The 14,799-nt window shown below is 43.3% G+C and overlaps 1 protein-coding gene across 1 annotated transcript in view; it reads right to left on the bottom strand.

Annotated features, from left to right (window-relative positions):
• nwd2 (NACHT and WD repeat domain containing 2) overlaps positions 1-14,799 on the bottom strand; it is a gene marked incomplete at both ends in the record, with an annotated part of 53,092 nt that overhangs the window by 11,258 nt on the left and 27,035 nt on the right. Inside the window, 2 exons of the mRNA XM_080485825.1 lie at positions 224-427; positions 13,852-13,968. Of these exons, the coding sequence (XP_080341951.1) occupies positions 224-427; positions 13,852-13,968 (321 nt within the window). The remainder of the gene's footprint in view (positions 1-223; positions 428-13,851; positions 13,969-14,799) is intronic.

Raw genomic sequence — 14,799 nt, 5'->3', positions numbered from 1 at the left:
AAGTCGCCTCCCTGATCCTGACTAGTTTCTGAAATTAAGACTTAAAACATAAAACCAATATGTGGCTTCAGCAGAACTTTATTTGAGCTGAAAATGTGTTGGAGTGCAACTTCAATCCACATTTTCATGGTGTGCAACGGGAATATCGCTACAGAGTTGAATGTGTGTATAAGTTCTTTAAATAACTGCAAAAATACATTCACCACACATCTGTTGGACTTACAGAGTTCTGGTAGTTCTTAAGCATTTGGGCTTTGGGTTTGAGGTAGTATGCGGGTGGCACAGAGTTTTCATCCCTGCAGTACCACTCCTCCAAGATGTGTGTGTCCAGCCCTGCCTCCACGGCTGCATCCAGGATCATCTCAAACTCTGCTGATTCCACCTCTCCCGGCACTCGGATGCTGCCGTATTTTTCTCCCACCAGACCCTGAGGATGGCAGGAAGAGCAAGGACGATGAGAAACAGAAAGAGAGAAAGAGAGACGGGTTCTGTTCGGAGGTGTTTTAGGGCTCCGTGGCACAGGGTGAATAGTGGAGTCAATGATGCACACAGCACGACTTATTTAAGGCAATTTCAAAGCCACGGGCGCAGCGTCTGCGGTGCGGTTGGGACATCTACCAGCCAGTTTGTGACATCACCGATGTAGCTGCCACCATAATTTCCGCTCTGTGCACGCCGCGGTGCCTACTGACAGCTCTGTGGAAATTGCTTCAACTCTCAGCTGCACATGTGTGCAGCTTACAATTTAGATCAGACACATTCATGCTCGCGGTGACAAATTATGAGAGAAAGAAAACGAGAAACCGAGTTTGCGCTGGTTCATTTGTTTCTCCAGATGTCAAATGTATACCTCAACTTACAGAAACGTGCACTGCTTGCATGCTTGTAAAATAGAGGACGGAGCTTGCACGCGGGGCTTTCAAAGCAGACCTGTAAATTAGAGCATTTACAAACAGACATTATGTGAAGCTCATCAACGAACTCTGCAAATCAGGTATCTACATAAGAGGCCTTCAACGGAACTCTGTACGTTGTAGATTCTAAGAATAGTCTTGGAACGAAGCATTTTAGTGACTTCTGTAAAGTGCAGGATCGGCTTATTAGAATTTTGTCATCTATAGATTATCACGAGATGCTGAAAGTAAACATGTAAATATATCTGCAGAAAGTCCACATGTCACACATCAGTAAAGCCTGAATGCGAGGCATTTCTTGTAGATATGTAAATTGGAGCATGAATGGATAGTTTGCTAGTGAGGCATTAAAGGACTCTTGAAGCATCCAACTATGACCTGGACATGTCACAGCTACAGTTCAATTGTGGGAGGCATTTGACAGTCACAAATTCTGAACTGTAAATTGTAACATCTATCAAGGATTTGCATGAAAGGACTCATCTGCTTAATACTCTGCACATGATGCATTCGGGGATCTGGAGTAAATTGCAGCATCCTCCGACAGTCTGCATGCCGCATTCCAAATTGCTGACAGAGGAAATATAATTAAATCAGATTGTGTGGTCAGTGAATAGTTCCACCTCGAGCTGCAATCCTTTAAAAACTGAGCCAAATTCGCAGAGTTTACAGAGGGATGCCGCATTTCTCGCCCGAGGCGCTACTCTGTCCATTTTGCTGTGCTGAAGGTCGGGTCTCAGTCAAATGAGTTACATGTCTAGATTTTGCACACCACTGAAGCTGAACCAAATCTGACCTGAAACAGAGGAGAACGTCATGAGACTGTCTCTGTGCTCTTTATTTGGGTGCAAGAAGAAAGAGAGAAAATAAAAGAGTTGTGTTGCTACAAAGCAAATGTTTGAATGATTAAAAAAAGAAAGAAGATCTGTTATGTAAAACACCCAGCCTTGGCAAAAATTTTCAAATTCTCAGTAATCAGTGTTATTAAGGAAATAAGCAGATTTGCTTTTCATACGGAACAGATGGGGCTATTTTTAAAATGAAAGAAATTGACGCTTTAATTAAAGTGAGATATGTGTGGATTTGTGAAAAGACTGTGAAATCGCATTCTCTGTACGCTCTGTGCCGCGCGCTGAGCTCACTGTCATCACAATCACGACCGTGTTTTAGACATCAGGTGAAAAGCTGTAATCGCTCTCTACAATCATTCCAGGGAGGACGAAGAACACTCCACGCAGCAGCTGTATAATTAGTCCAATGGTCGCTCCTTCATCCCACCACTGTCTCCCACTCCACGTGCAGCGAGCCGCATGCCTCTGAATGCACTTGGAAACGATCAGGGCCATTTTCCTGGCTCGGTTCTTGATGCTCTCCGTCAGTCACATCGGAGGACAAAAGAAGCAGAAGGGTTGGTGGGGGGGGTTATAAAAATAATAAAAAGAACGCGTGGAACCCCTTCATTACATGACCAGCTGATCTTTACTCCATGTGTCATAATTCACGTGCGCCGAAAGGCCCCGTGGCGAAGACGCGGAGCGCGAGGGAGGGGCGGGCCGAACGACCCGAGAGCTCCGGTGAGCGGGGAAGCGACGCTGGCGCGCTCCGGGCAATGACGCTTCAAAGCCGTTTCCATGTTGGAAGCGCCCGCTCGCTTGGCATTCGCGGTGGGAACAGATGCGGAGAACAAGCGGAGTCGGAGGACGGCATGTGGCGCCGCCCCGTAGGACGGACTCGTCTGGAGAAACACACAAACGCCCGCGGTAGACGCGCTCGTGTGCGCACGGCTTCGACTCCCGTGTCGGAAAAATTCGGTCCTGAAGGTTCAACTGGAACCAGAGGACATTTGCCGTGTAGAGGATCAGTTGTTATGGAGGAGGAGGTGCCACTTGCAAGGTCAGTGCAGCACATTTAGGAGCAGAGACGGTACAAATAAAATCCTGCAATGCTAAAGAGAACTAAATAAGAATTCTCAACGATGCGCCCTGGCTTGAGAACCTTAATAGTTTGCATGTTCTCCCTGATTGTGAGCGGGACGCTCCCTGAGTTAAATAAAGTAATACAGAAAATGAAATGGATGGAGATGAAAACAAACGAGCGCTGGATATTAAAAGCACAAGCACTCCTGTGACGAGAGGCGTCTCCAATAAAGCGAGAAGCCAGAGGCTAATCTGAGAGTCAGACAAAAGTCGGGCATATTTAAAAGATAGAAACAATGCGAGCTGCAAATGAAGAGAGAAGGTGAGGATTCCCCCTGTGTGTGACTCCCTGTGCTCTCTTCTTGTCAAAATAAAGAGTTTAACAGGTAAGTAGAGCAGGCGACTCACTATCTTCATGTCACAGGTTGGATTCTAACCTACATTGAGTCAAGAGCTGAATAAAGAAATAATTAACTGGGTATTTTGGCTCAATGGGGGTTTAGATTTTGTCCTTTAATCAATGGGAACTTCCGAAATCAAAGATCTGCATCGAGCTGCAGGCTGTGATAAAAACCTTTCACTGGCTGTTCACCGTCGCCGTAGCGAGTCTTTCAGCACTTTTTTGAAAATGGCTTTGAGAGTTAAACTTTTCCGAAATGCCCCAGTGTCAACAAAGTGTACGGTCACTACCATTTATGACATCAGCAGCAGCATTTCCATGTGTACGGCATTCACTAACGAGTTTCTGATACGAAAATGGAAAAGCAATGTCATTTCCCTCTGATTGTTATCATCTAAAAAAAAAGTCTATAATCAATTATTAATGTGATCACAGCTCAACATCAAGGGCTGCATTTCTTCATTGTCGGTTAATATTTTCAGATTTCCCAGGCGTACGTTTACAGAGGCTTGTTTAATTTCCTTGTTTCAGTCGGGAGCCTTTGACTCAGTGACTGATCTTACCTTCAGCACAATTGAAAAAAACTACGAAACAACATTCTATTGTTTATTATAACGTCCTCATATGATGCTCCGGGACCAATCCTTACAGAAACATAATTTCTGGCGTCAAACAATATCAGGTGTTGGATGGCCAAACTTTAGATGAACCAGGTCAATCTGAACAATCTGAGAAAAAAAAAAAGGCCCCGAATGGTTTGAAGGCTTAATTGGAACTGAAACATTTCTATCTACTCGCAAGCCAATGAGGCTGGCGTCAAATTACCCATGCAAAATCATTTCAGCTGAAAAAAAAGTGTCTCTCACTATAGCCAAAAAGATTTAAAGAGAGGCATGACTACCAGCACATATTCTCCTGGGACTTGGTACTTTTATAGTTGAAAGTCAGATTTCCTTTACATTTAAATGAGCAATTTTTTCAAAGTATAAACCACCGATGAACTATTAGTTCTTCATCGTGTCTCACATCTGTTACCTTGCACATTTGTTGGCTGACAGTGAAAAAGTACAGTTTATATGTACTTGTTCACTGAACTCGAAATTTTGAAAAATTAAATTGCGAAAATTAAGTCAACTAATGTCTCGGCCTTGCAGATTTTTTTATGTGTCATCATTTATGTTATTGTTCTTTAGATTGTGTTTTGGGGTTTTGAATATGTATATTAGTCATATTTCAGGTTATTTCATAGAATTAGTAAAATAGACATAAATAAGCCACTGGCTTTTTTTTAACTGGCTCCGTGTTTTAAGGCAAACGCGTAACAACTGGTGTGCTAAACCAAATGTTTGTCTCAGGACTGGACCAAACATTCTGCCCTCAGTATGAAGACAGACTACATTTCCCTGCAGATTTCCCCGCAGACAATCTAGCAGGGAGTGACTTCCGTGCTTTATATAACATCAGCATAACACCCTTCTAACTCGAAGGCAACATGCGAGTGTTCAGGTGCGCCTCAGATCTTCAGGGAGGCTGAGCTGCCCTGCAGGTCACTCCATCTGCGAGCCCCTCCGCGGCCCTCCATGACTCACAGTGCTGCAGTGGAAGGAGCCACCGGGCTGAACTCCAGAAACACCGAGAGGGAGAGGAAAGAGAGGCGAGATCGGCCGCTGACAAACTCCCTGTCAGCTCGCCTTGCGGTGACACAGCCGGAATGGATGAATGGAGTGGATGCTCGCCTCTGTAAGTGTGCGATTGAGATCAGGATAAAACTAACTGGTGCCTCCGATCAGAACAGCAAAATCGAGCGTGCAAAATAAATAAAAATAAAATAAATAAATAAATGCAGGCGCTCAATAGCCAATCCGAATCTGCTGTCACTTCTGTCATCCACTTGACTTACCGAAGACAGACTGTGAAAAATAAACAATTTCCAAACATTTGCTGGCTGGTTCGTAGCACTCTGCCTGTGCTGGAGAGCAGACCTGGAATGAGGCCACCTTAAGTGGATTACTGTATGGCAGCTGGAAGCTAGAACTTCACCCTTGTGTGTGTGTGTGTGTGTGTGTGTGTGTGTGTGTGTGTGTGTGTGTGTGTGTGTGTGTGTGTGTGTGTGTGTGTGTGTATACAGTATATGTGCATATCTTTATTTCTAAAGGGGTTGCAGCAGTTCTTATTACACTTCAGAAGCCCGATGCAAAGAAATAAATAATAAAATCGAAAATGACAGCAGCAAACAGAGAGCAGGGAAACACACCTTTAGTTTGTAGCTGGATCTTCCAACCTTGCGCCAGATTTTTCGTCCTTCTTACGTGTGTGTGTGTGTGTGTGTGTGTGTGTGTGTGTGTGTGTGTGTGTGTGTGTGTGTGTGTGTGTGTGTGTGTGTGGTGGGTTATACTCTTACTAAGTGCACTTTATCTGATGAGCCATTTGGGAGAGGCTGATAAGATATTGTACACAGCTACAGTATGAATTAACAAATCAATCACTCACACGCTCAATTAATCAGTGGAACACACACTCGACTGTTTCGGTATTTGCTGCATAAGCTTTGGCACGGCAGATGGAAATAAGCCTCCAAGCAGAATCGGATGATCTGATCACGAGAAATATTGGATTTTCAGTTTCACTCCCGTACGTGTCAATCAGGCCTTTTTGGTTTTTGCATTCGGCACACTTCACTGTTTTACAGAGTGTTTCTGAGGACCTGTGCTGCCAATTAAAGTCAACAAATTACACAAACAATCCAAATCTGATCCGTCTAACAGGTCCTGGCTGAGTAGCCAAATCCGGATATTTCTCAGTGCCTCGGAGCAAGCGCCGTAGCAAAGAAAGCATGAAAAACACATCAGTGGTTACACCGGTTGACATTTTATTTCATTACAGGGAGCACCGGCGCTGCAGTATATTTTATATCAGTCCCTCTCACACCGCCGTGCTGTTGTAAACTCTCACCGGAGCAACAAATGTGTATTTATGCAACACTGGAAGTAGTCCCCCAAAAAAAGTACCAATAACTACTCGCACTGGAGGGATGTTTTCTGAAAACACTACAGTGGAGTTATTAAAAAAAAAACATGCAATTGTTTTGAAATTAATTATAAATCTGGGTTGCGAGGCAGTGTAGTGGTTAAGCACTGTCACGTCACAGTGAAAGTATCCCCGGTTTAAGTTCAACTATGTGGAGTTTGTATGCTATTGCTGTGCATGCATTACATGCATCCTGTACTGCACTATGAAAACACCAAATCGAGTTCAATTGGTGACTTTAATTCACATGTAGGAGTGAATATCAGTGTGTCGTCTGTCTCTCTCTGAGGAAAGAGACCAGGATGTTCACCGGACGCTGGTGTCAAATTACAGTACATGCGTTCGAGAGCAGTCGAAAGGCAGGCTTCCTAAAAACACGACCCAGCTACACATACGTAAAAGGCCCCGGAAGGTGCCTAAAACAATGTTATCCTTAAATTATGAAGTCAAAAATTAAGTATATTAATTTCAAAATGAGACAGAAATGTGTACTTTGTTGTTTCAAAAAATCTAATTCCTCCTGTTAGAAAATCACTTTTCAAAATAAAAATGAGGTTGGAAACTTCCTTCAAAGATTTACTTCCCATATGGGACCAGATTTATTAAGTCTTTCAGATGGACTAGAAAATAGCTGATATTGGGCAGCATGAATTGTATTCATCCCGACAAAGAGATAGAGAAAGAATTTTGCGTTTCAAAGATTTCCAAACCCCGAGCAGCCACTCTTTTTTAGAGTTACTCTATTATTGAGCATTCTTATCGTGAGACGGCGGGTCAGGCAGATTTAATATGCATGCAAGCCTCAGTTTCAACACCACGTCGCCCAAAAGTTGCTGAGACGAGGGCTTGGAGCACGGATTTGCATAAACCTTTCAGACTCTCCATGATGCAACGCTTGAATTAGAGCAATCTTTGCACAAGGCATGCAGACACAATTTCAAACATCATTTGAGATGAGACGTTAACCGGCCGGACCGGGTTATCACGTTCGCACTTACATCATGTTAAGTGAATGGAGGCGAAGCGGCAGAGGGAAAAGAAGAGCCACAGTATCCTTCGCTATCCTCTTACACCCAGTAAGTAAAGCTGCGACACGGGCAGCAAAGCTGGGAGAGACGCGCACTGTCTGCCGATACGCGTCCTTGAGGCGTTTATCAAGTTTTTACTGTTTTTCTACAAGGGAACTCGAGACTATTGGCGAGCAGATGAGAGGAGAGGAAGGAAAGAAAGAAAGGGTGGGGGGGGGGGGGGGGGGGGGGGGAGAGTCATGGCTCATTGTCATGCTTAATCTCTGGGTCAATGACACCATCACCATGCCAACCCCTGCTATCGCCATGGAAACCGGCTTTATTGCATCGACAGGTTAGAGAAAAGCCCCTCTTACCTAGGTGTGGGGTGTGTGTGTGTGTGTGTGTGTGTGTGTGTGTGTGTGTTTAACAACACCGCCACCTGTGTTGAGATCCTGTGAGGCCTTCCCATTGACACCCGCTGCAGCAGCTGGATCTCACTCATAAAGAATGACAGACACATCCAGTAATATAACGCGGGTTATCTCACCGTGAACCGTCTCATGAAGTAATACAACTCTAAATCTCGATTGTACGCGAGCACTAAGTCAACACAGCACTCGTTCTCACAAATATGGGCAAAGAGTTGGTTTTCCACCCTTTCATATATCTTCAAACGCTGCCTATTGCGCCTGATATACAAAGATCATGTAAATCGTATGCATATATCAGTAGATTTCACTTTTGGTTTGTGGGTGATCGTTATAACATCACGTGCCAACAGGAGTATTCAAAAGACTGCTTTGCATGCATTAGGCCATTTTACATTAGAATGATGTGATGGAAATAATATAAGTTGAGCGCTGGTTCACTATTGCTTCTCAATGGAGTAATCAGTTTTGGCGCTGAGCCTCAACAAGCGTAAAATGAAATGCACGGAGTGAGATGCGTTGGTGAAGGAAGCTTTTAAACATATCAGGGCATGAAAGTAAAATGAGTCTGACTTTCAGAAAAAATATAAAATAAAAAAATTTAAAGTGAAGATGGTCAGACCTCCAGTCAATTTTAGTGCTCGTTGTTGAACCTGAAGAAAACCAAACATGCAAATTCCACACAGAAATGCCGACCAAGCCTGGAAATGAACATGGCATCTTCTGCCTGTGAGGCAAGAGTGCTTAGAAATCTATGGCCAGAGAGAAAATTTTTATTTTCTAAATACAAAATGCTGTGAATTCCTAACAAGAAGAGTTTTCACCAAGAAGTAAGAAAACATGAAAGAGATCTGAAGCCTTGACTCAATATCAAAGCTATGATTTTGATTCTGAAGCTCAGCACAGCACTGAATAATTTGTGGAGTGCAATGTGCGCGCCCGGAGGAGCTTTACGAGGGTTTCCCTGTTGTTGCACAGATTCATTGTGACAGCGAGCAACACACCTACGCCAGAGATGTCAATCCCACACCTCTGTTCTCCCGGTAAGTGTCCCTACGGCGGAAACATCAATAATCAATGCAGATGAAATTTTTGCTTTTCAGTGATATTCTCTTCTATCTTTATCTCCCCTGCTCATTGCTCATGGGCTCTGTTGCAGACCCCACAGAGTGGCCTGCCTTTCAAGCCTCCTCCTATAGCCATGTGGATGTTAGTGACACTTTAACTGAGTGGATGAATGATATAAATAAATATGGTATCTGCATCAATCAAGATGAGAAGATCTCATTCTTTAGTATATCGCTCAAAAGGGTTAAGGTTTTCTGAAGAGCTAATTCCAAGGAAATGTTTGCCTTTTCAGATATATATCCCAGATGTTCTCTTCTTTATTTCAAGCGCACTTAACTTATTACAAGTTCAATGATTTTTGCTCCTAATCAGATGGCCTATAAAACCATATCCTCTGGGAACAAGATAAAAAAATTGATATCTTGGGTAAAAAGTGTCGTTAAAATGGCCTATAGTTTTACATTATGGCGGTTTCATCTTTTATTAATGCTCCGCTCCTGTTTTTACTGTTGTTATTTTATTGTTTTGACTGCATTTTATTGTTTTATTCCCTGCACTTTATGTTTTTAGGCTCCTGTGTCTATTTATGTACACTTTGGTTTCAGCTGTGATTGATTTAAAGTGCTATATAAATATAGGTGACTTGACTACTATTATTACTTAAAGTTTTGAATAAAAAATAGCTGTAGCTATTGTTTGCCTCCTAGTGGATATTTGAGTAAAACCAAACCTTCTAGTTAAAAGGAGCTAAATGCAATTCAGGGAAAGTTAAAATACGAATCAAATTAATCTTTTCACAACAGATATTTTGTCACTTTCGACATTTATTTTAATCATGCTTCTAAAGTGTAATCAGGTTCTCTTTGATTAGTTACACTTTTAAATGAGATAAAAGTACTTGGTAATATTTTGAGTGTAATGAAGTGTCAAGACCACTAGGGGCAGCACATCACCATATATATTGCTTTATCCCACCTAACAGTGGATGAGGGCAGGCTACATTCTGGACGGGAATCACATGCACTCACATTCACACCTCTGAGCAATGTTGCATCACAAATTCACCTCAGATGTTTTTTTGAGAATCAGATTCCCCAGACAAGGCCCAAACCTCAGTCTTGAAACCGGGGGGACATCCTCTCTGTTTTCCCATGCAGCACATAACCAGTTAAATTCAAAGCAATGAAGACAGAGACGAAACTAAACCAAGCAAATTTGGAAAAATGGATGCACAAGAGCGATTCGCCTCGATTATACACAGCTGCGTACACGGATGCCTGCACACAAACTGTATGTTGTTGCAGAAACAAGAAGATCCTAAACTCTGCTGACATTTTACACTCACACACACACACATATACACACACACACACACACACACACACACACACACACACACACACACACACACACACACACACACACACACACACACACACACACACACACACACACACACACACACACACACACACACACACACACACACACACACAGATGTACATATATATAAATAAATCTAGGTCTTCCACCCAGTAAAAATAAACAACGGGGCTTCAGAGATGGCCCAGACAACCCAGAACTGTCATACAGGAGGATCCAAGTCCCTGATCAAAGAACCCGCCACCGCCGCTCGGAGCTCCCCGGTCCTGGAAACGGGGCCGCCCGGCCCATGTGGCACTGACGACGGCGGCGAGGGAGGCAGGCAGCGGGGACCACTGGGACCACGGCAGCTGGCTCCGACGAGTCTGAGTGGGGCCTTAATTCTGTGGCGCTTTTGTGGGTCTCCTCAGCATAAAGTCCTCCATTTCACCAGAGAGAGCAGACCGGCTGAATATGTCATTAAAGATTTAACCAGCCAGAAGGGATGGACATCTTGTGTGTTAAAGACTCGGCGTATCCCCCTTAAGTTAGTTAGAGTTCACTGATACAACCTCTCAATCTCAGTCACAGAGAAAACACCTCGGGTCAAGAAGCTCCTGGATGAGTGCTTGCTTTAAAGCAGGGGAAGGAACAAAAAGGTGGATCGGAGTGCGAAAAGAAAGTTAACAAAATGCACGGGTTCCTGTGTTTATGCACGTCTGCATCCGCTGTTGTGTGCTGTTGTCTCGGAGTTCGGTCGGGGTTAAGATGGTGAGATTGCAGCAGGGACGAAGGCTGATGAGGACAAGGGGGGATGAATTAAATCGGTGCGCCATGTTCAACAGAAGCACAAAAGGAGCACCTGTGTCGCCTCCTTTCAACTCCCATCTGAGTGTTTCCGTGTGTGCGACCCGTTTGGACTTACACCCAACAGTTCAATATCAGTATCAGTTTTTATCTTGAGTTAAGCTAAAAAATTAAAGCATTGCTTAATTTGACACTGGATATCTTTCGTGTTTGTTTGTTGGCTCAATGAACAATAACGGGACTTGGGCACTATCAATCGTGTGAAACAATTGAAGATGGAGCAAGAAACAGTGTTTGTATACGTGTCTATGAGAAGCTTTATTTTTATTGCGGTGTTGTATTTATATGTAATGAATGATGGCGTCGCTCCCTTCACACATGCATTATCACAATGGTCCAATCAGCTCATCATGTTCAGCTGGGCACCAGGCCTTGCTCTCACTGCCCTCCTGACGGTGTTTTTTTTTTAATCCTTAAGTAATGCTGCTCTGCTCACATGGCAGCTTCCTGTTGCAGCACACGATATCTAACCTCCCCCCCATAGCTAACGGCGGCCCTCTGTCAGGTGCTGTCAGCTGTGTATCTCTGCAAACTAATGCAGTTTTCCCCCATATGGAGCTTTAAAAGAAGCTGTCAACGTTTTAAGATCCAGGCGCTGCTTCTGGAGTTTCCTTACAGTTTACTCCTGGGATTTTACCACCTGGGATTCCACTAATTTGGATTATACCAGAGTTCTAGCTGCAGCACAAGGTAAGAGCAAGCATTTATTTAACTTTTTTTGTGGGGGGGGGGGCTTGTACAGTAACATCTGTGAGCTGTACCCTCTGCTGGTGCACTGGATTAAGTCTTGACCTTGAGTGTGGGGGAGCTGAGTTTGAATCTTGCTCACGGCAGGAATGTTATCTGGTTTAAGTCTGTGGTGCAACTTGTAATGAAATGCTACTCCGCGTAACAGGGAGCAGCAGAAGACACACTTCTTTCACCGATATCTGTGCACTGATGCTGTGCTGCTGATTGGTCTAAAGTGTTTATATCAATGAAAGCCCCTGGCTGCTTTTTTTTTTGTCTTTTCTGCAGATCTGCTTGTGTGGTTTGTCACGTCTCATGAACGTTCCTGCAATCTATCTTGTGTACATGCAGGATTTTCCCTTCTAATATGTGAGGCAGCTTCCTACAGTGACTGGACTCATTCTCAAGATTATGATGCTTTATGGTGTCTCCAAGCCGTTGATTTACGAGTGGTTTTATACAGGATACAGGTGCTCGTTGTGACACCCGAAGCTTCACAAGGCCCTTCACAAGCTTTCTCGAAAATCTTTTTAACTGCATCTCATCTGCAGATGAGGGCGTTTTGGCTCAATCCCCAACTTCCACTGTGCTGAGGTTGGTGTATGCTCAAGAAGAGTGATGATGCAGGCGTCTAGATGCCAAATTAGAAACTATGAATGCACTTTGTTGAGTGTGAGTTCACATTTAACTGAACAGCAGCCAAACAAATCAGCTTTTTTTTGGGACAAATGAATTAATGTGTCAGTGTAGTGCAACAGACTTCTTTACACGATGATGTAGATCTGAAATCAGGATATTCCCACCGCAAATAAACTAGAATGATTCATTAAGATGCAGATTTATTTACAGCGAAGTGTATTTGTGTGGCTGCCTGAGACCGACAAGGACGGTAACAAGTTTTGAATAAGAATTGCAGGAGGCAGCGATCCATGCAGGGTGGAAGAAAGGAGGAAATACAAAACTCACTCTGGGGATGGGGATTATGATCCCCAGAGACCAGGGGCCTTCCTGTTGTACCCATAATGCATTACTTCTCACTGTGATCTCTCACCTCAATTTCAACCTCTGGAAACGGATCTGTTCCATTTGAATAATTCACCATCAATTGCTCTTCCTGCCTACTTCTTCCCCACACTCCCGTTCCTCATCCCTTTTGCCTTGCATCTGCTTTTTCGCCCCCGTTTTTAACGTGGCCTGAAATTATCTAAAAAAAGATCACTGAAATGTCAACTGTAATTACAACAGCCTCTCACCTCGCGGCAGACCTCAAGTCCACGCGAGTGGATTTTCTGTACTTTTGACACTTTCTTATCGTTTGCACTGACGGATGACGCAGAATCTTTCACATCTGCGCAATTTTTTGTTCTTTGTTCGTTCGCTGCTTTTTATTGTCAAAAGGCAGGCTCGTCTCTCTTTCGGCTGTACATGTCAGAAGAGAAAAGGGATAAACGAGGACTCTGCATCATCCGCTTGTCCACTGTCAGACAGAATAGATGCGCACATCACTTGGACACACATCCTGCATTCAAACGCCGCAACAAAAAACACTTGAAAGGCTGCAGGAACTCTTTAAATGTAACCATGTCATGGACAGATCTGTGATGAAAATTCGATTTGTAACATCATCTTGCGATGTCATAATACTGTGAGATCTTCAAATGCATGTAAAATGCAAACAAGTTGGTGGACGTGTAAAGCTACACCAACAACACTAAAAATAATAGAGTAGTTGTGGCAGATGCATCATGTGCAGGACTTTTCAATTGATTCAGAATTTATCATCTGCTTCAAAATCTTCATTTTTCAGTGTAAACCATAACTTGGTCAGCCTTTTTAATTATGTGAAGATGAGCTTTTTTTTTTTTCCTGCTGCATAATGAATTTTAATGGCAACCTGACCTCTAGTGAATATATATATATTTGTTTCCTGATCTATATTTTGCAACATATATTCTTAACTTTCACAACAACATTGAGTGAAATTTGCAATCGGGTTCATGTGGGACTATAGTAGTGTTATGAATGAATATTCAAACAGTTCCATGAAAGCTATTAAGTAGCATATTTTCTTCTTCCGAATCTTTTGCTTCCTGTTTTGCTTTCTTGCAACCTGTGCAGTGTGATACTCACTACAAAGCACGGTCCAGCTGAGGTCTTTAGACATTCCTCCAGAAGCTTCATCCTGAGTCTCTGCAGCTCTGGACTGTCCCACTCCTCTGGATCCACGCCCCAGTACAGGTCCACAACCTAAACACACACAAACAAGAGTAACGTTGTTGTGTATTGTGCAGAGGAAATGCATGCAACGGATTTCTACTGAAAACCAGAGACCGAGTGCAAAACCTTAAGTAGGTGAATCTATAGAGGGATCGACAGCGACTAGATGTTTTATCACGCCAGGGATTGATGACCGCTTGTTTGTTCCTTTTGTACATAATGTGTAGTGTTTCTTGGTTCATGACGCATGGTCATGTTGTTGCTCATGTCTCATGCTCCAACTAAGATTTATGTTAAAGTTCAATTTCCAGATTTGTCGTAACTACTGAAAAAAAAGAAAAAAAAAGCCTGCTGAAATTGTTAGGGAACCACTAAGCTTAAACATCTGCTAAAACTCGAACCACAATTGTCGATGAACTGACTCATAAGATGACCTGCTAAATAATAATAATATAAAAAAGATAATATGTAATATATATGACACACAAATTCGTCACAACTTTTGGCAGTTGAGATGATTCCAACCGTAAAAACACCACCGTGGGAATCTCCCATCGGAGAAGGAACTTGAGAGAAAACACGTGTGTGTGTGTGTGTGTGTCTAAGGGGACGACAAGCCCTCCTATTGGCAGCCAGTTAAGTCTCAGTGGCCGTTCCCCTGCTGGCTGGGGCCTGACATAGCTTACAGTAAGATGCATTACGCCTGATGCCCTGCGGCCCTGGAGGATAAAGACTATCAGTACAGATGGATGGATGGCCATGCCTGATGGCCTTTGCTGCCTGGAGGCTCAGGTTTCATCCCCCCCAAATATATAATGTGCATCATCACATGATTCTTTCCTCTTCTTCTTCGAGCAGCAA

Source organism: Lipophrys pholis, assembly GCF_963383615.2.
Source record: "Lipophrys pholis genome assembly, chromosome: 18".
Taxonomy (NCBI): Eukaryota; Metazoa; Chordata; class Actinopteri; order Blenniiformes; family Blenniidae; genus Lipophrys; species Lipophrys pholis.
Note: the sequence above shows the minus strand (reverse complement) of the source record. Positions and strands in the feature narration are given on the sequence as shown.